This window comes from Planococcus citri, chromosome 3, assembly GCF_950023065.1.
Source record: "Planococcus citri chromosome 3, ihPlaCitr1.1, whole genome shotgun sequence".
NCBI lineage: Eukaryota > Metazoa > Arthropoda > Insecta > Hemiptera > Pseudococcidae > Planococcus > Planococcus citri.
Window position 1 is genome coordinate 54,012,460 of NC_088679.1, and position 23,681 is coordinate 54,036,140.

The 23,681-nt window shown below is 35.3% G+C and overlaps 2 protein-coding genes and 1 long non-coding RNA gene across 13 annotated transcripts in view; 1 reads left to right on the forward strand and 2 right to left on the reverse strand.

The window, feature by feature from the left end:
• Window positions 1-1,451, reverse strand: part of LOC135840570 (kazrin-like) — a 61,850-nt gene extending 60,399 nt beyond the window's left edge. For 6 of the 8 annotated variants that reach the window (XM_065357177.1, XM_065357183.1, XM_065357182.1 and 3 more), the window contains exon 1: window positions 1,007-1,451. The gene's annotated coding sequence lies outside the window, so the exon portion shown is untranslated. The remainder of the gene's footprint in view (window positions 1-1,006) is intronic. The other 2 variants (XM_065357179.1, XM_065357176.1) reach the window with 1 other exon arrangement.
• Window positions 1,452-6,590: 5,139 nt separating this feature from the next.
• LOC135840574 (uncharacterized) lies at window positions 6,591-11,078 on the forward strand. The gene is made up of 2 exons (XR_010557763.1): window positions 6,591-7,095; window positions 7,785-11,078. It is a non-coding gene; the product is annotated as an uncharacterized LOC135840574 (long non-coding RNA).
• LOC135840572 (uncharacterized) lies at window positions 10,820-22,910 on the reverse strand. 4 transcript variants are annotated; one of them, XM_065357186.1, is made up of 8 exons: window positions 22,732-22,910; window positions 22,247-22,362; window positions 20,173-20,343; window positions 19,968-20,081; window positions 19,620-19,891; window positions 19,339-19,530; window positions 19,026-19,200; window positions 10,820-17,628 (listed from the first exon to the last, which is right to left on the reverse strand). In XM_065357186.1, exons 2-8 carry the CDS (start codon window positions 22,358-22,360, stop codon window positions 14,539-14,541), a joined length of 4,128 nt encoding a protein of 1,375 aa, XP_065213258.1. In that variant the 5' UTR covers window positions 22,361-22,362; window positions 22,732-22,910; the 3' UTR covers window positions 10,820-14,538. The 4 variants fall into 4 exon arrangements, with proteins under 4 accessions (XP_065213258.1, XP_065213259.1, XP_065213262.1 ...); XM_065357187.1 differs by lacking the exon at window positions 22,732-22,910 and having other exon boundaries at window positions 22,247-22,698; XM_065357190.1 differs by lacking the exons at window positions 22,247-22,362; window positions 22,732-22,910 and adding an exon at window positions 20,801-22,183.
• Window positions 22,911-23,681: the final 771 nt, after the last annotated feature.

Consider the following 23,681-nt stretch of genomic DNA (forward strand, 5'->3'; position numbering starts at 1 on the left):
TCGCACCTTCCCCCCCCCCCCCCCCAGAAAATACAAATAATCGATCCTAATGAACCAAAATGCATCCTTTAAAAAAATCAGCATGAAAAATGAAAAACTACTCCATTCGAATTCTCACCAACAGTCATTTCTAGAGAAAAACACCCAAGGTACATATTTACCTACCTATCTTTTTTTTTTCAACGAAATGAGCCTTTTGTGATACACACGAATGGGCCCGAAAAATAATGTGTAAATGAATATAAATGTATCTCACGATGAAAATTCCTATCCCTTTGGGAAAGCTGCATTCAGCCAGTGTATAAATATCCAAGCACCGATGCCCTTTTTTTCCACGCTAAATCCTCCTTCGTTGTGAGAATGGCTTCATTGACATGGAATAATTTATCCGAATGTAGATACAGGTTAACATTTTGAAGAATTTCCAGAAAAATGAGACTTGACGAGTAAGAAGAGCTGTAATATTATACCATCTCGCCGCATAAATCTCTAAACTGATTCTCGTAAGTGCTTAGGTGAAAATTCAAATATATGTAGATAAACAGATAAGTAAATGGAGACTTGTATAGTAAGAGATACGCGGTTATAAAAAGGTATAAATTTTACGAGTTTTTCATATTCTATACGCTTTTTCTAATTGCTTTGACAGTGCGAAACGACTAGTAGTCAAATGTACGCTACGTAATCAAAAATAATTTACGAGCATTCGACCATTCGAGTTGTAAAAAAGATACCTATCTGGAAAATTTTACCTCTTCAAAGGGTTAGTTAGCGCTGGAAAATCCATTACTCGTATAGTGTACAGCGTTGTTGTTTACATCGAGTTATGCAACACCATATTTCGAAACATTGTTCGTATTCGTAACGTGAAAATAATAAATAGGTACCTATCTAGCGAGCAGACCAGATTTATCAATGTTACAGATTTAAAATCTATCGTACGATATCGTTTACGAATTACAAAAATAGAGATAAAAAAAAATAGAAGAGCTCAATTCCAAATTACCTGAACGTATATAAATCTACGTTTAGTATAAACCAACGATATAAAAACAACAGGAACTTAAAAACTGGAAGACACCGAATACTTCACATTAAAAAGTCAACAAGTCACCGTTAAACAATACTTGGTCATTAGAAAAAAAGAAGAAAAAAAAAAGAAACACTCGTGAAAAAAAAATCATACAGTAGTTTTCAATCGATCGCACGAAAAGAAAACATACGAACACATCGAAAACAATACACACACAGATTGAAAACCTCGCAGCACGTATCAGCCGAATATAAAATCGAACACATTTGTAATATTTCGCGTTAGTATAGTAATAAAGGTATCACGAATAATAAACTAATAGAAAATCCAGTGTATATTAAAAGGAACAATTCGTCTATAACTCTAACGCTTCTACCAAGTTTAATTTCAACTGCGGAAAAAGTTTAGTAATTTTTGCAGCCTTTTTTCGAAGGGAAAGCTCCAGCTGCGAGATGGCGACACGCGCCTGCGTCACACGTCGTTGAAAAAGGCGTTGTCAAGGGATCGTCGTCGTATAATGCGAGTAATAGTAGTAGTCGTAACTAAAATGTTGAATAAAATGAAAACTGCCTGTTTTTCTCTTCACTTAATGCACAATTTATTGGTATAATTTTTGATGTAAAAATATCGTCACATTATGAATTCCGCCAGCTACTTATTTTTATTATTCTACGAAAATGCGGTCGTTAAAAATTCCTCGATAAAGCGTAGGTGCATTATTTTTTCATTATGGATGAAATGAAAACCAAATTGATGTTAAAAGTAACTACCTATACCAGGAGAACGTAGTTTGTAGGTATGGTACACGATAGGTGTAGGTACGTGCATTTTCAAAACAGTGTGGCAATAGGTAACAAATAATTATGGTAATTATAAGTTACGTATCGATTGACAAAATCTCAACCAAGAGCCCACTAATTTACTCGTTGTGAATTTGAAATCCGAAGTGTAGAGAATTGAGAAACGTCTCCATATTCAATCAACTTTCAACTTTAAAACTACCTAGCTGGATGTATCTCTTCGTGTGATGAAGGTAAAGTAATGTTGATGTTGAATTAAGAAAATTAAGCTGTAATCTCAAAGAACCCATAATCACTCTCACTCATTATAGTTAGCGTTGAAAGACTTGCCAACTTACTCAATTACTCATTATTAAAGTCCATCCCTTTCAAAAAATGTTTCTGGACTCAAAAATTAATTTGAAAATGAACATTGAACATGATTTATTGATTAGGTAGGTACCTACCTATTCATTTTCAGGGATGACGGCTCAGTTTTTTGACACTCTCTAGATTTCTTACACTCCCCCTCCCTCCAAAAAATTGTGAAAAATAAGCCCCCAAAGGCATGAATTGATTTGAAAACCATATTAATACTATTTTGTTCTTCTTTTGGAACACGATGCCCATGAACAGTTAATTAAATATCTCAGGAACCTTTGAACCGATTTTGATGAAATTTAAAATTTCACCACTATAGGCTACTAGCCGGACATTTCGTCGACATCATCATGATGTTTCAAAAATTCAAAGTTTCTAAGTTTATCGATCGAGCGACAAAATTTTTTAAAACTCATTAGGTAATTACCTAAAAAACGACTGAACCGATTTATATGAAACTTGAAATCTCACAATAAGCCTCCACCATTCCTAACGAATCGTTTATTAACAAGTGAATCTGTTTTCAAACGAATTGTTTGCGTTTGCGTATAAATTGATTTGTTTCTCGGTGAATTGTTCGCGAGATTATTAATTCTTTTAAGGGAATCATTCATGAACGAATTGATTAATTTTTTGAAAGAACCATTCGCGAACGAATTAATCAATTCTTCAATTTATGAATCAATTCGTTCGCGAATGATTCACCAAAAATTATTCAATTCGTTCGCGAATGATTCATCAAAAATTATTCAATTCACTCGCGAATGATTCACTACAAACAATTATTTGATTAATTTTTTGAAAGAACCATTTGCGAACAAATTGATCAATTCTTCAATTTTTGAATCAATTAGTTCGCGAATGATTCACCAAAAATTAAGTAAATGAATCGATTCGTTCGCGAATGATTCACTAAAAACTAAGTAAATGAATCGATTCGTTAGCGAACGAGTCACTTATGCGAATCAATTCGTTCGGGAACGAGTCACTTATACGAATCAATTCGTTCACGAATGATTCACTAAAAATTAAGTAAATGAATCGATTCGTTCGCGAACGAGTCACTTATAAGAATCAATTCGTTCGCGAACGAGTCACTTATACGAATCAATTCATTCGCGAACGAGTCACTTATACGAATCAATTCGTTCGCGAACGAGTCACTTATACGAATCAATTCGTTCGCGAACGAGTCACTTATACGAATCAGTTATTCAATTCATTCGCGAATGATTCGCCAACTATTTGATTAATTTTTTGAAAGAACCATTCGCGAACGAATTGATCAATCCTTTAATTTATGAATCAATTTGTTCGTAAATGATTCACCAAAAATTATGCAAATTAATCGATTCGTTCGCAAATTATTCACCAAAGACTGATCAATTCGTTCACGAATGATTCATCTAGAAATCAATCAATTTGTTCAATCGCCAATCAGTTGTAAATGATTCGATTCCATTCGATTCACTTCGATTAAAAAAAGATCAATTCCTTGACCTATAGATACAATAGTTTCACAAAAATCGAATCAATCGTAAATTAATCGATCCGTTTACGAATGATTCACCAAGAAATCAATCAATTTATTAAATCACCAACCGTTCGTAAATGATTCGATTCGATTGTAAACTCTAAACAGATCATAATTGCTGTGCAAATGTTTCAAAAAGAGTGAATCAGTTCGTTCGTAAAAGATTTTTATTTGAAGAAACGTCGGTCTTCTCTCTTCTCACGCGTAATGCGTGAGTGTTTTTTTTAACGTAGGCCTATCTAATTTTGGTTAAAAGCAACCTGTAATGATCTTAGACGAAGCGAGATTTTTTGGTAATTTTCAAAATTTACCCACAAATGTTAAATTTTGAGATGGGTAAAAAAAATTCAAACATTTTTAAAAATATTTTTAAACCTATTTTGTCAAAGACTGTTTCAATACATACCAATACTCATTTTTAATCAATTTCATCGTCCAGTGAGAATTTTTATTTTATTTTCACCACACTTTTTTAGTACCTAAGGCTATTTTAATTGCTCACAACTCATCTATTCTTTTAAATCTCAAAAATTTTCAAGGCCTTGAAAATTGTTCAAAATGGCTTTCTAATTAGGTAAGTAAGCTATTTATTTCATTCGAGACTTACTGAATTCGAATTGAAGCATGTGTTTCCAAAACGCACTAAGTCCATTTTCAAATATTCTGAGGTTGCAAGGCCATCTAGCATAAAGTTGCGGCCCAAAATAGCTGATTTTTTGATATGTTGTGCCCAAGGGTCTTGGCTACAACATATCAAAAAATTAGCCAATTTGGGCCATTTCTTTGGACTTGGTGCGTTTTGGAAACACATGCTTCAATTACTCAAGTGTTCATTTTCTGCAACTGATCGTTTAGGCACCTATATTTTTCTGAACAATTTCCATGCTCTAAGAAATCAAAAAAACAGCGATTTCGGACTAATCACATTGAACATACTCGTAGATATGATATAAGTTCAGTAAGCAGGGTATGGTACCTTGTTAGTCATCATTTTGCGTAAGCAATTGGCACTTTCGATAATTATTTTAATATGTAGGTTTTTTTAGTGTACTTACTTACCTAATTAAAAGAGAACCAATTAAAAATACATCACCAGTCAAATTTTAAATAGGTACTGAATTTCATGATGCAATTTTTAGTGAATTTAAAAAAAAATTCTTTAGGTCATTTTCTAAGAAAAAATTACAGGTAATTTGATCAAATCGCAGAATAAAGCTGAGGAGTCTATATAGCACATTTTTGACCTCTCAAATCAATTGGTTTCTTACTACCTATCTGTGAATTGAAGAAGTTACACCATTTTTGAGCAAAAATTGACCAATTTTGAAAAATTTTCCAAAGATGAGAAAATGTTTGGATCATTTAAGTCACTTTAGTAATTCATTAGTATTTGAGTGGACGTACAAAAAAAGTTATTATGGCAAATTGGTCATTCAAAATGTTCAGAATCTAGGGCAAGACTAACTTGGGAATTTTGAGTCAAGTTTGCCCCTTCAATTTCAAAGATAGGCAATTTGTCATAATATGAGATTTTTTTGTTCGTCCACTAGAGTACTATGGGTTATGGGCATCATTTGAATGATTCAAACATTTCCTTGTTTTTGGTGATCTTTTCAAAATTAATATTCAATTCACTAGATAGACTCGTCGAAGTGTTGAAAAAAGATGGCTTGATCCTTAGTAGGGTATATTTCTTGACGTAAAACATTCGAGAACGTTTTTACTGGTCTGTAGTCAGTACTAATGTGAGGCGAGGGGGGTCTGGAAGGCATTATATGAAGATAGGTACCGGCTCAGCAGTGCTGAGGCCGGATTTATCACACTAACGTTTATCGGATATTGTTTGCTTTTACCTTGTCATAAAAACGACTAAAACGAGATAAAAAAAAAACGCGAGAGAACCAACAATACCCAGGTAAGTAAACGAAGCACTAGATAAGTACAGAGAGAACTACACAGCAAAATACATCTTCGAGGAACACCTTGATTCACTATTTTAAAAATCTTGAGGCACATACTTATACTTATTCTGTTCTTTCAAGAGGCCTCCTGTAAGGTAAAACTTATATTTCGATATTCACCTTCAGCTCCCATGAACTTTCAAGTTTTAGGATCGAAAAATCTCATTTTTTGAAAAAATGAATTGACTTAGTAAAAGGGAAGCTACAAAATTCTAAAGAGCCAATGGTTTTACGAAATCATGATTCCAATTTCAAAATTTTGAAGCAACATTCCAAACAAAAAATTGATGAAAAAATCGATCTGGGTGGGGGGTGGGGGTGAGGGGGATGATAATATTTTGGAAGATATCCATTGTGATTTTTTTTTGAAAGGTATTGAAAAAGTAGTGATTTTCGATCAACAAATTTTTTCTCCTTATTCTCCAGAAATGGGTTAATTTGAATTTTGTTTTTTATTCGTTTTATGTTTTTGAATTTTTTAAATACGCAATTGATGAATTATGATGAATTTTGATACTTTTTTCACAGAGCCACAGCTTCATACTCGAGCACACAACCGCGTTTGGAAAAAAAGAGCACAATTGTAAACCCATTAACGATATTTGACGCTCATGATGTTCGAAAAAATGTAACCCCCCTCCCCCCTCCTGATCACAAGATTGCAAGAGTAATTTATTTTTGAAGAATCTGGAAGATTGGAGAAATTGGTCTGGAAACCCTGGAAAAGTGAGGGAAAATCATTTCCGAACAAGTCTGAACACCCTGTTATAGTACAGACAATTTTCCACCACAACGTGGTGGGAGAAAAAGTTGGGACGCTCATCTCAGCCAGGGAAATTTGTTTATTTGTAATATCGTCAGTTCAAGTTCAAATTATTTTGGAAATTTCTCGAAATGAAATGAAAAATTCAACTTGGCAACGCTTCCCATCATATTAAGTAAATAACAACAGGTGCGAGATGAATTGTGACGAGGCTTTCACCAACTGTGAAATAGGTAATAGGTATAGGTACCTGGTACATAGTTAGTCGAAATATGCCATCCACGCCCAACTGTCGTGTGGAAGACTACGTGTGACATCATTCAATGGAATTGTCAAATTCTGTGGTAACTGGAAATTTTTAACGAATGTGTTGAACTTTTAATGCGTTAAGATGATTTTGATTCGTGGTGTTTCGGTAAATCAATGTGATTATCGTTCGGGCATTGGTATAGTCTTCACCACTTGAGAAACCGTATAAAACCGACATCTTGGACGAAACTCAAGAATCAAGATGATTATGTTCTCAGTCCTCAGACAACATCAGCATTCTAATTGTGAATGGTATACTTATTGAAACATGGATTCAATTTTAACAGAAGTTATTCATAATTTATCACTATTTATCTACACTTTTTCACTGAACGGTAAGTAATGCCGCACTTTACAGTACATACAATCATACATATTACTTAGTAGGTACCTACATATTTTCTCAAGAGTAGATTATGAATGCCTTTCATTGGAAAAATATCTTGTACGTAACCACCAAGATGGTGATGCTGTTGAGAATAATAATTTCCAGAAAATTGGGTACAATAGGTATTTCAAAAGTTTTCGAAAATTCACAATTTCTCAGAAACCAAAAAACATAGTTGCGATTCACAATAAGAAGATCGTTATCGAAAAATAAGCTGTATCCCTGCTTTTGTATTTGGGATACAGAGAACAAATTTCTACATATGAAGACATTTTACTTCGCTATACTTGAATTTTATTAACTTTAATTAGGTAAAGGTATGAAGTGATTGGTATGCAACGGAATCAACCACAAATCTAACAAAATGCACACCTTAGGCACACCATCGTCATTTTTTTTGAAACATTTATTTGCCTTGCTCAATACCTAAGAAGAGAAAAATCATTAGGTATCTTCTAAAGAAGTGCTAGTAAAATTCGACAAGGCACACGAAAACGTATTTGAATTTTTTAAAATTCATCCATAAGTACGGACGCGTTATTACTTTATTATTAAGGTACTCGCGATTATTGAAGATTTTATTATAGCTGGCGAAAAATTAATACTAGGTAAAATTTTCAAAATACGTTTTTTCAGGTTTAAACCGATCAGAAAAAGTCAACATCGCAGCTGCCAATCGAGGTGAAAAATATTGATTATACCAGAACTGTTTCCAGTTGACGATGAACAAGAACCATGATTTGATTAGGTACTTATATGTACTTGAACTACGAAACTTTCCAGCAGCACCATTCAACGAATTATGATTATCATTCACATCGTCTCTATATAGTCCATATTGAGGACCCATTTTACCAATACGATTACATTGTACCAGTCCTTGGACATTTTCGTCTGAAAACAAACGAACAATAATTTACATAATATACTTACCTATTCATAGCTGTTGCCAAAAATATTACCAAAATGGGAGTATCATTGGTGAGCAGGGGTTCTCCGCCCACGTTTTCTACGTATGATCAAGATTCTTCTGAAGCTCATTTCTGATAATACTTTTGATCCACTCATCGGAGAATGGTCACTGGTCAGAACTGTCGTTCGCCGATTTGAACGAAACTTCGCCAACGTGATATGCATACATGGTGTCCGGGGAGTGGTGGTACAGACTTCAGATTTGGATATAACCGGGTATGAGTGAAAAAAAAGTAAAAGAAACAAGTTGCCTATTTTGAAAATTGAAAGGACAAAATCTAAGAGCCATAATCCAATTTTGGCCATGGGGGTCGGTAGTACCTACATACATATATGTATAGATACTCTTACTTTGGAAAATGAACAAAATTACCTATAATGACGTTTTGCCTAACTTGTAAATTGAAGGGACTACAAATAATTTTTGATTTCAAAAAATCGCGATGAAAAAAATTTTTTTCCGAGTCTAAAATCTTAAAAGTTTTTGAAGCGCAACAATTTTTGATCTGCTAAAAATCATTTAGAAATTTTCAAGCTTCAAAAACTTCTTAAATTTTAGAGTGAAAAAAAATCATCAAAACAAAATTTGTTTATTCATTTTCGCATTCATTTTTATCATCGCGATTTTTTTTTAAATTAAAAATCATTTGCAGCCCTCTTCAAATTGTAAGTTAGGCAAAAAGCCATAAGAGGTAATTTTGTTCATTTTTCAAAGTATTAACAACACCACCACCCCCCCCCCAAACGGGACAAAATTGGATTTTGGCACTTGCATTTTTAAAATGTATTTCGCCCCTTCAATTTTCAAAATAGCAACTTGTTCAACTTACGTTTTTTTCTTATTGTTAGTTAGTCGTACTCGTACCTATCCGGTTGTATCCAAATGTGAAGTTTGTACCATCACTCCCCGGACACCCTGTATAAAAGAAATTTGCAGCTGATATTCGGTTTTTTCTGAAATGAGTCCAATCTGGAAATTAAGGGGCAGGGGCATGTAGATTTTTAAAAATCCAATTTTTGGCCATGCATTCTGGCATAATTATTTGAGACAATCCAAAAAAGGTTCTCTGACGAAATAGCCTATCTCTGAAATTAAAAGCTCTACAAGAAAATCATTTTTCAAGGATATCTAATATTTCTATAAACTAGGTATTGTTTCCAGCTCTTTCAAATTTCAAAGTTGGACAATATCACGAAAAAAACATTTTTTGTTCGTATAGAAAAGTTACACAATAATTTACCTTCAAAGTTGACAAAAATTCAATTTTTTTAAATTTTGAAAAACTTACAAAAAAAATCCACTCTATTCGCAAAGTATGATTGCCTGTAGCATAGCGCCTTCAGTTTTAAAGATAGGCGATTTTATCGGAGAACTTTTTTTGTTCGTCTTAGAAAATCAAGCCAGAATCAATGGTCAAAAATTAAATTTTCAAAAATCAACAAACCCATGCCCCTTCAATTTCCAGAATAGACTCATTTCAGAAAAACTGAATATCAGCTGCAAGTTGCTTTTTTCCATGTGTACAACACGTAGGCGAAGTATCGTTCTGATCGGCGACCAACAGTCTGACTGTTCCGTGTAATAAAATAATCTTCCCCATTTGCTTTCGTGATTGAGGTCTTCATAGAAAAAATAAATGGAAATAATAATTTTTAAAAAAATTTATGTATGTACTTTAACCTTGTATGTATGTAATGTACGTATTCAAAAGTACTTATATAATTAAATTTTCATTGTTTGACTGAGACGTTTCTATCAGATGAACGATCCTTGGACAACTAGGCATTTGATGAATTTTGATATTATAAAAATTCAAATTGAAACAGATTATTAAAAAAATGATAAAAAAATTCTATTAGATAGGTATTTCAAATCAAATTGAATTTTACAGATATCATTTTTAATTTTTAATTTTAAGAGAATTCATTTTTTCTTTAGATTTTTCGGTAAATGCTTACCATAATTTCAAATTAATCCAACTTTTCACACGGTTGGTTGGAAATTTATTTGAATAAATTTGTACTTCAAATAACGCGAGTTTACATCGAATGTGACTTTAAGCTTTCGACACCATATGGATCAAGGGCCGATTTCACCATCTTATAGGGGAAGGCCCTTTTCACAAAATCATTTTTGATTTTCATTTTGATTTTTCTGAGCGACACGTTTAACGCTTGCAAAATTGGTAATAAATTACCCTTTTAATGAATTTTCATTTCAATTTCAAATGAAAATCGATAATTCTTACACATTTGATTTTTGATAATTTTTTTCATTAAATTCAAGTTACAATCGGATTCTTGAAAAATAAATATTAGATCAATTTAATTATTTTAAACTAAATTTTATAAAGATGATAATTTTATTTCAGATTAATATTTCTTTTGAATTTCAAATGAATCAATTATTCTCTGAAATCTGAATAAACTTTTAACGAATTTTTACAAAAATTACCCATTACGAATTATTTTTTGATGAATTTTATTCTTTTCAAAATTCAAATCAAAATTCAATTTTCTAAAAAATTAACCTCCGATGAGTTTCAATTTTAAATTTCAAAACTGGAATTTTTCAGAGAATTCACTGATATGAAACAGTACATATCTGACTTTCATTCAAACAAACCAATAATCCGCATTAACTCGATGGCAAACTGCACAAATCGAACACAAATATTCGATAATAAAACCGCACAAACTCGTATTACATTTTTTATATTTTCAAAGGTATAAAACTTTACATAAACATAATTTAGGACACAATCATCGAATACATAATATACACACGTAGCACGCAGGTATATATACAAAACCACAAATTAACTACGAATAAATAATTTAACTAATATTTCAGTCTTAAGTAAGACAAACAAAAAAGAAGAAAAATACATCATACACAAAGAGCAAAACTCATAATCTAAATTAAAAAAAAAAAAAAAAAAAAAAAAACATTAAAAACCACGAATGCATTACAGGCAAAAAAAGAACCACATCGCACCACACCTGGAAATGTTTTTACAACACCGAGATTAAATCTCAAATTAACTCTCGAGATACCAAAAACGATAACGTCTTTTCTGATATGATGAGACAACAAAATATGGGGGGAGAGGGGAAAATAAAATGGGCAAAATAGAACGAATTTATACACATTCGTATTTACATTGGTACACACGATATTACTTCGTTAATCACAGTACAAAATTTGGAACATTCAAAAAAAGATTTTTAGAAAAAATAATAATTCAAATACGGATACGAAAAAAAAGAGGGTAAACACTTAACAGAACCCCGTAAAACTTTCTAAATACGTAGAAGAAGAGATACCGCTATAATCCGAGACCAGCTTAGATTACGTAGATAATACTGAATCGCATAATTTGATATTTGGTTAATTGTAAAATATCCGACTAAGGGATCATAAAAAGAAAAATTAATAAACATTCGATCACAAGAAATTAAATCGTATAGTAATCTGCATTACACCATGCAACAAAAAAAAAGTAGATACACCCTCACTTGGCTATATAACCTTACGTCACCCGAATTGATATTATATAGTTTAAACTACATCTTATAACCTTAATTATTCATCTTTGGTTAAAATACCTAAATACAAAACGCCGTGCACAACTAGATAAACCCTATACATTGCTTTTACATTATTAACCACGCTTCGAAATAATCCGATCAAATTTTCACCACGATTATTTCGAAGACAAATCACACGAAAATGTTGACAAATAAAGATAAAATATTATATAATTGCGACTACAACTCGCATAAATACAATTATTGTTCAACATTATCGTATTTTACTTCACATTTTCATTTAATTTATCATCGTTTTAAATACATCAATGGAATGTCCACACGCGTGTAGCTTTCTGTTTTGTTTCTTAATCAACTATTCAAAAAAAAAAATCAACACAACACCCTTAACATGTTTACAGCAATACCCGATGCACTTCATCAATAGCTCTCCTATGTACATATAGCCCACGTTAAATAGAAAAATATAATATTGTTAGTTTGCAGCAGCCTTTTCAGATTCATTATGGAAAAATATTTATTTCAGTTACAATACTATGTAGCTAGACTATTATATAATAAAAATAAATACGCATCCACGCGAATCCAACACACATATGTACCGTATAAATTAAAATTCAGAAAAAATTGTAATAAATAAATTAAATATTTCATCGCGTATTCGAAAAATTCATTCATCCACACACTCACACTACAACATGCATACATTCAAATAAGAATACTTTTTTTCTCTTAAATATTGCATTTTATTTTTAAATTGGTAAAATAATGATCAACAATAAAAAAGAGAGGAGGGGAAGGGAGGGAAGGAAAACATAATTTACACGAATAATAATAATTATAAATTTAAATTGGCAGTTCTTTTATTTCCCTTCGAATCTTTTGTAGTTATGTTAGAGACCGTTCATCGTTTATTTCTTATCAAATTCATAAAAAAAAAAAATCTGGAATATATTTTGGTAATTTGACAAGCTAATTGTACCGAAGAAATATTTCGTTAAATGAGATCCTTCCTTTTTCCTTCGAAAGCGAAAAGAAAATTGAAAAAAGTTCACTATCAGAAGCACGTCCAACACGATGATGACTTTGTTGTGTTTTTAAGTAGACGTCAGATGATATGAAGTACAGGCTCGGTTTTATCGTTACAAATTATCGCTTCAAAAAAAAAAAGAAAAAAATCTAAGCGAGCGTACGTATTCATCCTTAAAGCCTTCTATTCAAAAAGAAATTCATCCACGACCCACTAGACTTATCCTCGGTATTTCGATGGAGGAAAAAAACCACCTTCATCGCGTTGAAATAGTTTTCAAGTGTTTCTTCCGTCGTTCGTGAGTCGACGAGTAGAGTATGAAAGTGACCACGAAAGATTAATTCTCCTTTCGCTTTAATCATTTCGTCGCTTCTCGACCGAACCCATTTGACGATAAAAAACGAAAAATAATATGTTTTCGAGTATAAAAAAATTCAAAAAAGAAATGGGATATTTTATCGAGTATTGGAGACTGGTACGATCGGTTTAGAATTTTATCAAATCGATGACTCCCTTTCAGGAATATAATTTTATTCGAGCTTTTGGCATTTAATAAAAATATTATTTTCAAATTCCAGGAAAATAGGATTGAGAGGAATTCGACCGGAATCGATACTTTTTTACTTCGAATGAAAATATTCAATCATTATAATTTGAAACTAAGTCGACGTATCGAGTTTCGGCTCCGGATCTGATCTCATTTAACAAGAAATTCTTCAGCTATTGATATAGAATTTAAATTTTTTTTAAGATTCATTTCTCAAAAAAAATGCAATGAATGATTCGATTTCGATCCAAGACTCGTCATTTCATCGGAGACTCAAGTTTCGTACTCTATATTCGACGAATACTACGAAAGTGTAAATCTATCTTGAAATTATGTGACTGTATGAAATAGAAGGGAGCTGTGAGAAAATTTTTTGTTCCTTTTTTACGTACTGAACATTTAATCAGGAGATAACTTTTTACATGACATGAAATTCATCTACTATTTCAGTGGAATAGCAGCAATTTCCATTAACGATCAAACACTGCGGCAGAAGATGGTTAAAAATCGATTTTTTAAATCGAGCTGATGTCTGGTGACAACAGACGAATACAAATTTCCAACGGGCATGAGTCGAAAAAATAAAATTTCTGAAAATTCCAACATTAAAATATCAGTTGAAGAACTCAAGTTTTCAAAGCATCCAATTCGCATATTGGTCTTCAAATCGGGAGTAAATTTCTTGAGGGGAAAGGGGAGAGTATAGAACTCAAAAATTTTCGAAAGCTTTGGCATCAATGTAAGTAAATTACAATGAAAAATTATATTGATGTTTAAGGAGCCTAATATTCGTCATGGAATTAATTTCAAATCAAAGATCTGGGATCTTCACATTTTTAGAAATTCAACCCCAAGAAAAAATTATGATAAAAATTGTAAAAGAAAAATCTCCGATTTTTTGACATCTATACACGAATTTCCATAATTTCAGGAATCAAAATTGACGGATGCCAAAAAATCGAAATTGGTACACTCGAGAAATAATATTCTTCCATTTTGAGAGATCGATTAGCTTTTCTGAAATTCCAATTTCAAATTCGCTCTTCGAATGATCAAAACCATAAAACTTATTTCCGATCCCTTCTATCTCACACAGTCACACATATTTTAAAAAAAAAAAACTATTTTCAAAACTAAAAAATGAAAAAAATATCAAAATTCAACGAACTCGTTATTCGAGGGAGGAGGGGGGGGAGATTACACAAACGATCAACTACATAAGAGACGATAGGAGAATCCGAAGACAACAGCAAGCGCCAGCGATCGGAAGTAAATTACGATAGAATTTTTTATACCCTTCTCCTGCCCCTTTTGCCTCTTCTTCTATACGGTAACGTAGGCGAATGAACGGATGATTTACTAGAACGTCGAGACGACACACGACTGGCCACTCTATCGTTGGTCGAGTCTCGCGGTTGTTCTTTCGAGGCGGACGAAGACGCAGCATCACCGGCGGAAGACAAGCTCGCGCCTCGTCTCCTCTTCCTCGATACGATTTCACTGAGGGGCATATCGTCGTCCGTGCACTCGGAGTCGGCTTCGCTGACGTTTTCATTATCGGTGCCAGTATCGACGGATGCGGTGTCTGGCTGGCGACTGGGAGATTCGTTGGCATCGCGTTGGACTATATCGGTGAAGCGTATATGTCTTCGGCGACGATTACTGTGCGGCCATCCGGTCATATTGGGACGTTTGCGTTTACGTTTTCGACTAACGGTTCGGCCGTCTTCGGCGAATCCGAGGAATTCGCAAGTGCTGGAGGCGCCGCAGTCCGAACTATTGCAGGAGTTGTCGTTCTCGCGACATAATCTCGACAGCAGGTCGTTCGATCTGGGTATAGCGCATTCTTCGTCTATGGCTGTTTCCATGCTGTTACAACAACGCTGCGCGTCGTTCATGAAGGTAGCCATGTCGTCTACGATCGCGTCCGATGTGCCGTCGATGTAGCAATCGAGAAATTCTTGGTCTAGGAAGATGCTTTCGTCGAGTTGCATACAGCAATGCGCCGAATCGGCGTTCGCATCGTTGGTCGGATGCGGATCGGCTTCGATTTTTTGATCTTTTTTACAATTAACTAAATTTAAGTACTTATCGCGACAATCTTCGTTGCTAAACAATTCGATAAAATGTTCGTCTACGTCTTTGGCCAGCGTATTAATCGCCTCTTTCAGTCTGGCTTCGAATTCTAGCGCCGAATTCGCCTGCGACAATGCCAACGCGGCTTTCATCCCGGCACCGGACGAGGCCGCATTGCCGCCGGTTTCGCTTCTCGATAACGAAGCCCTACCCTCGCTAGGACCACGACGCGTCTCGACGGCGGCGTGTATTTTACGCGATCTTCTTCGATGATTCGTTAAACTGGATAAAATTGCTAACGTGGACGCGTGACATCGAGGCGACTTACGAGGTTTACTTTCGGCTATGATTCGAGCCAATTTCGAGCGTCGTTTACGTCGCTGTAAAGGAGACAGATTCAGTTCGTTGGCCGCTGCTGCTGCTGCGGCGGCAGCGGCTGCCGAAGCTGCCGAGTTTTTCGCCGACGCGTTTCTGGTATTGGTTATTTTTTGAAATCTGCTAATCGTCGTGTTAGGTATCGGAATGTAGTACTCGTTGCACGTATCGTATCTGACGAAAGTCTTATACCACGGCTCTTTAGCCGGCACTGATTCAAATGAGAAATGTAACGAATCCACCGGAGGAGTACGAACGCAGCATGTATTTTTAATTGGAACAGAACCGTCTTCGGATTCCTCCGTTTTGGCTGGTGTAGAATCCGTTGGCAGCTGCGGCTTCACGTTCTCGGCTTCTTTGTCCATTTCGGTAGTATCTTTTCGTCGACTTTTGCCACGCTTTTTCGGCGGTAATTTGCTATCGTTTTCTTCGTCGGTAACCGTTTCTTCTTTTACTTTGATTATTCGCACCGCGGACGTGCTAGACGAAGGTATCGGTGCTGCGTCGGTCGTCTTATCGTTAGGTTCGTTTTTAACGACAGACGACGAGGCCGCCGTCGACTCTGTACCATCTGCGTTCTGATGTCTTAACCTAGATCCGCTAATTTCGAACCTGTAATAGTCCAAATTATCGTGAATGAACACTTCGGCGTGAGTGCGGCGTTTCTTCGTCTTCGTTCTTCGAGCACCTCCCGCGTTCGGATGCTTTGCATTGGGAGTTTTTCTGTCATCGTCGTTATTTCGTTTCTCGACGCCGTTATTCAGCATTTCGTCGTCGTCGTCGTCGTTCTCCTCCTGACTGGAATCAGACTCGTCATCGGTGTCGTTCTTTTTCGGAGGTCCGAAAAGGAAATTCTCCGCTTCGAGATTCAGCAAACTCAACGCCGATTTACGTTGTTTAATTTTCTTGAATCGCATCACGACCGCGTCGCCGTTTTCCGTTTGCTCGTCGATATCGCCGTCGGCCACAGCTTCGGGTCCGTTGGCATTGTCACCGCCTCCTTCTAGAGATTCCATTCTCGGATCTCGGTCGTCGAAGGTATCCGGTACCGTTTGATTTATCTCTTGGTTGCAGTAGAATTCGGTTGATCTGAGTTTGGTGCGTAACATCTCCACTTTATAATATTCGCGATTATCGACGAGGAATTTCTCTTCGACCGATAGCCGCTTCTTTTGGTTGTTTAGTTGGGCGGCATCGTTACAAGAAGCGTTATTTTTCATCATCTTTCTATTCGTATGGTAACTAAGTAGATTACGCGGCGACGCGGACGCGCTACCGCCTTCTTCATCGTCGGACGTGGCTGTGCTCAGCTTCCTTTTACGTCCATTGGCGCCAGCGCCTCGGTTATCATCTCGAGGCGAAACCGATCCTCGAGAATGTCTTTTGCCGTCCGTATCGTTAGGCGAAGCGCCGCCCAATTTACTCCTGGTAAAATATATACTGGAAGCGTTCGCCTGATCGATACATCTCATCGAGCCGGGCGAACCGACTGAGCCTTTACGGCCATCTTCTTCGGCAGCATTCGCAACGCCTGGAAGTCTACTGCGGGTTCCGCAATTATTCTGGAACGACCTGGGTGAGACGGAAGAACGCAGAAAATGGTTCGAAGTCGGCGTCTGAGGAGAGATACCGGATCGAATTTTATTCGGACCGTCTTCGGCTGTCGTGCCTAATAATATAGACGGCAAGAATAGACTTTTACGCGAACGCAATCGATGCACGTTTTCTTCTTTGATTGCTGACGAGTGCTGGTTATGAGGCTCTTTACCGGCCGGAACCGCTGCTCCATCCGGGCACGAGGCGTACGATTTACGCGACTCACGTAGTAGATCTTTGCTACCGTAGTAGTTCGGACTTTTGATTATAGCGCTGTCACTTTTCGTCGACGCTTTACGAAGATGGTAATTCGTGAAACCGTTACATTGCACCTGTAATATCAATACGCAATATTAATCATTTAATACTCAACTGGAACAGTAATTCATGCAATATATTGATCTGTTTGTTCTAGCATAGCTTATGATTTTAATTTCAAAATGCAATGGCAAAAAAGCCCCTTCTTCGAGAAAATTCAAATGTAACGATTGTCGGAAGCAATAAAAAGCAGAATAGCAAAATGAACGTGAAGTTTATTGGAATGCCTAATGTACAAAACAACACTGAGTATTACAAAACAGAAAAAAAACGCCGATAAAGTACGCAAAGTAAGTTTAACAATGTACAAAAAAGAAACCCACGCGAGACTGCTAATAAGAAATTGATTACATAGAAAGGAAATCGATCACGTTGACAAGTCCAAAAAAAAAAAGAAACAAAATTAAGTACATTGTTCACGATATCAATAGCATACTGAGCAGTGGCGGCTAGAAATTCGTTTTCATTCCATAATTAATAATGAAAATGCAAATTAACGTTTGAAAAACCTCTATTACTAGAGCTGTGACGTTCAATTAAGAATAACTAAAAACTTAAAAGAACGAAATTTTTTTCAAAATCAAGAAAAATTTTCGAACTTCGAGACAAAATTAAAAATTGAAGATTCGAATGGGGAAAAATGGAATTTACAATTCAAACAGGTCATTCTATACCCTCCCCACTCTCCATTCCAATTTTCAATTTTCCAGAAAACAAATTTCCGACCACCTTACAAGGCAAAAAAAAGTAAGTAATACTCATTTTTTCAAAAAAAAAAAAAAAAAAAAAAAAAAGCATCACCATCAAGTTATACTTAAAATGAAAATAAAAACAAAAATCTACAACTTTGAAAATTTTCAAAAAAATGAGGGAAATGAAAATAATAAAATAGCAACAATGGAGTACAAAAATGAAAACGTTACCTCGAAAATGATCACCTTCCAGGTAATATTTTTTCCAACTTGGACGAATTTCAAAATATAAAAGTTAGCACCGAATATTTCATTTTTTAAAACATGTGTTTTCAAACTCCATTAATTTTACCAAGCGAGTTTCTTGATAACGAAACAAAGCCAAAACAAATCAATTAGAAATTATCACGAGGAACCATAACGTCTCTTATCATAACTGTTTTCAAACGTATAGTGTTGAAAAAGGTGCCCAACTATTCAGTTGGTATCTTTTGAAACTCGAAACAAAACAAAAAAAACACATGGAAACGTGCAAAACTACAATACAATTGAATGAACGAAACATTCATAAAAACTTCACTTTTGAACAGACAAAATTCTTTTCAAAAAAAAAAGAGGGAAAAACGCAGGAAGCGTGAACTGCTACATATAAATCGATTCCAATTCTAAAGCAAACAGAGTGCGTGCATTACAATATAGGAATACCGTCATTTATATACCTGCAACGGTTGTTTTAATGACTCATCAGCTAATAATTTCGCGTTGGTGAGAGATCTGGTAACAGCGGTGGAATTTTCGTTGTTGTTCAAATGTAACGATACGGATTTTCTTAAATTCCTTCCCATTGGTTCGTTGGAATTAGTATCTTTAGGTGAAGAATTACCGCCACCGGAACTAGACAAAAGATAATACGATTAAAAAATTTGAAACATTTAAACACAAATAAATAAAAATGAAAAACTACGAATCAAGTTGCACATGAGCTACGCACAACGCTACTTTTTTAATTAAAAAAACCTGCGTATAACTTACTTATGAGCAGCTAAAAAAGCTTCGACTGAACGAGTTTTAATACAATTATCTATATCAGCGTAATTCTTGTCGTTACAAATGAATTTCGCATGAGTACTCGAAGCGACATGTTGAGACAAATCACTATAATGAACAGCACATATTTCACAATATCCAGCCTCGTTTGCAGTCTTGTTACAGGTACGGTTCATTCTAAAATAACAAACCAACAAAAAACAATGTAAATAAAATACCAGAAATTCGATTTCCCCACCGAACCTCGAAGTAAAAAATTTCTGTACCTTTCACCTTCTTTTTTTTTATCCGCATTTTCTTTTTTTTCAGACTTTTTGAATAATTTCGTATCGAAGGGATAAGATCCTGCCAGTGTGTTGATATCGATGGAGGGCCACTTGCTAACCTCCTTGAATTCTGGACGGTATTGGTTAACGAGAACGCTTTCCAATTTCAAATATTTCTTTTCAAACGTTCTCGCATTAGCTTCGTTTTTCGAGTCGTTTTTTTCGTTGGCTACTTGTATCTGAGATAATTTTTTATCCAGCCACTTCTGAAACTGTACATCGATTCGAATAAATATCACTATTCGACGGATTGATAAAAATCATCGACGATAACCGCTCTATACGTACGAATTCGATTGAATAAACTGGAATATTCCAGGATACTGCGTCAGCGATCGGATTCAATGATGCCGTTTGACTTTGGACAGGAATTCTTTCAAGCATAGCCTCGGCCCGAGTCCGCTAGATGACAAAAAAAAATCGTACGATTAATTTACTCGAAATTGTGAATATTGTCGACGTTTTGCGATGCAGGTTTTTTTTCACCACTTACAGTTTTTTTCGTCCCACAACAATCGTCTCCTGATACTGAAGTAGCCGGCGATACCGAGTAACATGGTGATAGAATATTCAACGTTTCTGCGGTCAACGAGACTTTCCCATTACATCCAGGCGTATCTGTTAGAACGTAGTTAACTTCTTTATCTAGGAACGGAGATATAACCTAGAAAATAACGTTCGGTTAGATATTGTCACGAGTCAATCACACTACACCCTAAAAATAGCAACGCCCGGGTAAATATAAATAAAAACAATTCTGATAACATGGTGCAAAATGTTGGGAAAAAAATCGATAAGATGTGCACAATTTTCCACACTCCAGGCAACCTGAAAAAATACCTCCAAGGTGGAGAAGTACTATATTTTTTATTTACTGTGCTCGTTGACTTGGCTGGCTAGATAAAATTCATTCGTAAAACAAACAATTTCACGAATACCTAACTGGTTGAAAATTGGGTGCACGTATGAAATAAAAAAATGTATCCTCTAGAATGACATCGTGTACGTTTAGAATGGTGGCAGAAAATATATTTCCCAGCGTAGAATTGTGTTCGCAGTTACGTCGCGCATAGCATTTTAACGAGAGAGCATGTACGGAGAGAAAATAAAACAGAACTTACCCGAATCTAGAACAAAAACAAGCTACGAATTTGAAGCTGGATTCGACGCGAAATATCATCAAATTACACGAAACTTGGGCAGTATCGAAGTATCAACGTTTACACGAACAATAATCGACACATTGTAATTGAAAAATCAGTTGCGAATCGAACGAATTGTGTCATTGTAAACAAAATACCATCGTTTTGTACGAATTCTAAGAGGCAACCATTTTGATGGTTGGATATTACTTAATTGACCTTATTACGCGACCAAACGGTTAGAAATAATACTCGAAAGGTAGACTAACTGATTGTTCGATGCACCACTAGTTAATCGACGTATTAAAACCATTTAAACTATAAAAATTCGTATATTTCCGATTAAACTTAACATAAACAAAAGTGCAATAGAAACGTATAATATAATGCAAGATGGTCGTTAACTGGGATTATGAACGCAATGTTGCTAACTTCACCGAAGCAAAAGTACCCGTGTAGAAACTTCAAATTCGGTACGTTCACGTTGACGTAGTTTCAGTTGAAAAATTTCTAACTCGAAAAAGAACTGTCTTCGAAATCAATCGTAATTTGAATATTTTAATTTCCCATCGACATGACGCTATAATCACTGATCTATTGATGATACACGTAATGTAAGCGATAATTGAATGTTATGATAACACTGCATAAAATTAAAGCAACGGAAAAGAAACAAAATCCCCTAGCGGCCAAACTTCGAAACTCGTTTGACGATGTCGTCGAACGTCGACTCGACTCGATTGGCCACTTGTGGGGTGTTTCCTCTGCTATACATTGTTCTAAAATATAGCGAAGAAACGTGAAAAATATGATAGGAAATCCGAAATGAATAATCGTGCAATAACGCAATGAATTCTGGGAAAAAGTTCACGTTTCTTTCTCAAATAACCGTAACGGTGATTCACTTCTGCTGTGAAAATTTCTCTACGTCAACAACTTGAACGAGAGACTTCAGCTTGAAAATTTGATTACGTGATAATGGGAGTCTTCGATAGATTAGTAGCATAAATTTCGAACGAAAACTTGATGATCTAGGATAAACCTGTAACGCTAGGAACCCAACTCTTCTTGAAAAACAGAAAAATAGAATGAAAAACACACAAATCATGGATAATAATTTCATTTAGATCCACATCTAAATTTTGCAGTAGGTACTAGTACTGTAGCTTGTAAAACTACGTATACAATTCTTCGGGCATCCTATACTAACACGTCAAAAGACGTAGAGGTTAATGCCAAATCGAAGAAAAATTTGTTCGTCAAACACGAGCTGAATTCAACGGACGTGGACAGATACATCGTACCACCCACGAAGCAAGAATAGATTAATATACCCCTCGTTCCTACACAGAAATAGCTAATCATACGAGCGATAATACTTCTAAGCCTATCGTAGGATCATTACAACAGCTGATGAATACTTACAGCGCCGAGAGATTTTAGCTTAGCTTCGTATTTCGGATACAGCGAATGATTCTTCAAGACGATGAAAAATTTCTTAGATTTCAGCACAGCAGATAACTTTTTCTTCTTTTTCATGTCTGAATAAAAAATTATTTTTACACATCAAACATAAAATCATCGATTTAAACATTTCAACGAAGCTAACACACGATCATAGTACGAAATTCAACGCTGTTTCACAAACGAACTTCGAATTTAGCACAACGTAAAATTGCTTTACGATCGTTTCATTCGTTCAACTCAAAATACAGATATCGCTGTAGATGAACGATTTCGTATAATATTGTGAACTGCGTAGAATGCATTACACTCGGTGTGTAATCGTAAATGGGAAAACGAATTATAATTAAGCACGATAAAGCGAATTATTTTCGTGATAGCACAACTCGAACGAAAACCTATAAAAGAAGAGAGTAAGAAAAAAATGATGCAAACGTAATCAATACCTTGAAAAAGTAAACTGTTCCACGAATAATTAGGGCGAATTGAGTCCACAGCATTCACATCTCAATCATTGCACCAAATTAATCAAAATTTTAACTATCTAACTGATAATAAAAAAAGATCTTCACTGTGCAAAAATTATAATTTTTTACAATTTTTTTCCGTCAAATTGGCGGGTGTTTTTGCTTTTGATTTCAAATTTTTGACTTTTTGAGAAATTCAAAATTTGATAAAAATGATACCGTTTAATTTGTGACTCAGCTGATAGAGAGCGCTGCTGAAAAACAGAAAACGAGTTTTTATTTTTTTTTCTTCTGGATCCTGGATCCTTTGACTATATATACATGGACTGCTATCTCCTATTGTTGTTGAACGGGAATCGTGAAGCCAAAGCAATGGAGGTACTTAATCGGGACATGGGCTCTGAGCATGCGCGAGATTTCGTTGCAACGAGCAGTGCGGTTGTTGGAACGTAGGAGGGTGTCCGTCGCTGGTGATTGGAAGGTGTGAGCGCGGTTCGGATTCCTGCGCGCGCATGAAAATTCCCGATGCTCCGATTAAGTACCTCCATTACTTCGGCTTCATCGGTGACAATGAAGATAGCAGTCCATGTATATATAGTCAAAGCCTGGATCAGGTTTGGCCTTTAGCCTTCAGTATGGAAACTTGAACGTCTTGAATAAATAATTAATTTCAGTTCATAGTTAGGAGGACTGTGAAGTATGATGATTGTCACCTCATTCATGTAATTCCTATTTCCCTTCAAAGTATTCAATAGTTTAAACTTTAAAGTAGTTGAACACAGAGCCCAGAGGCAACAGGCAAACAACAACTAACAACTCAACTCTTCAATCATCTCCCTGATCTCCCACATCATTTCTTCTCATTTTTCTTTCAATAATCGACGAACGACGAAGTCATGTACTCCCGGACCTTTCCAAATTACTTCGCA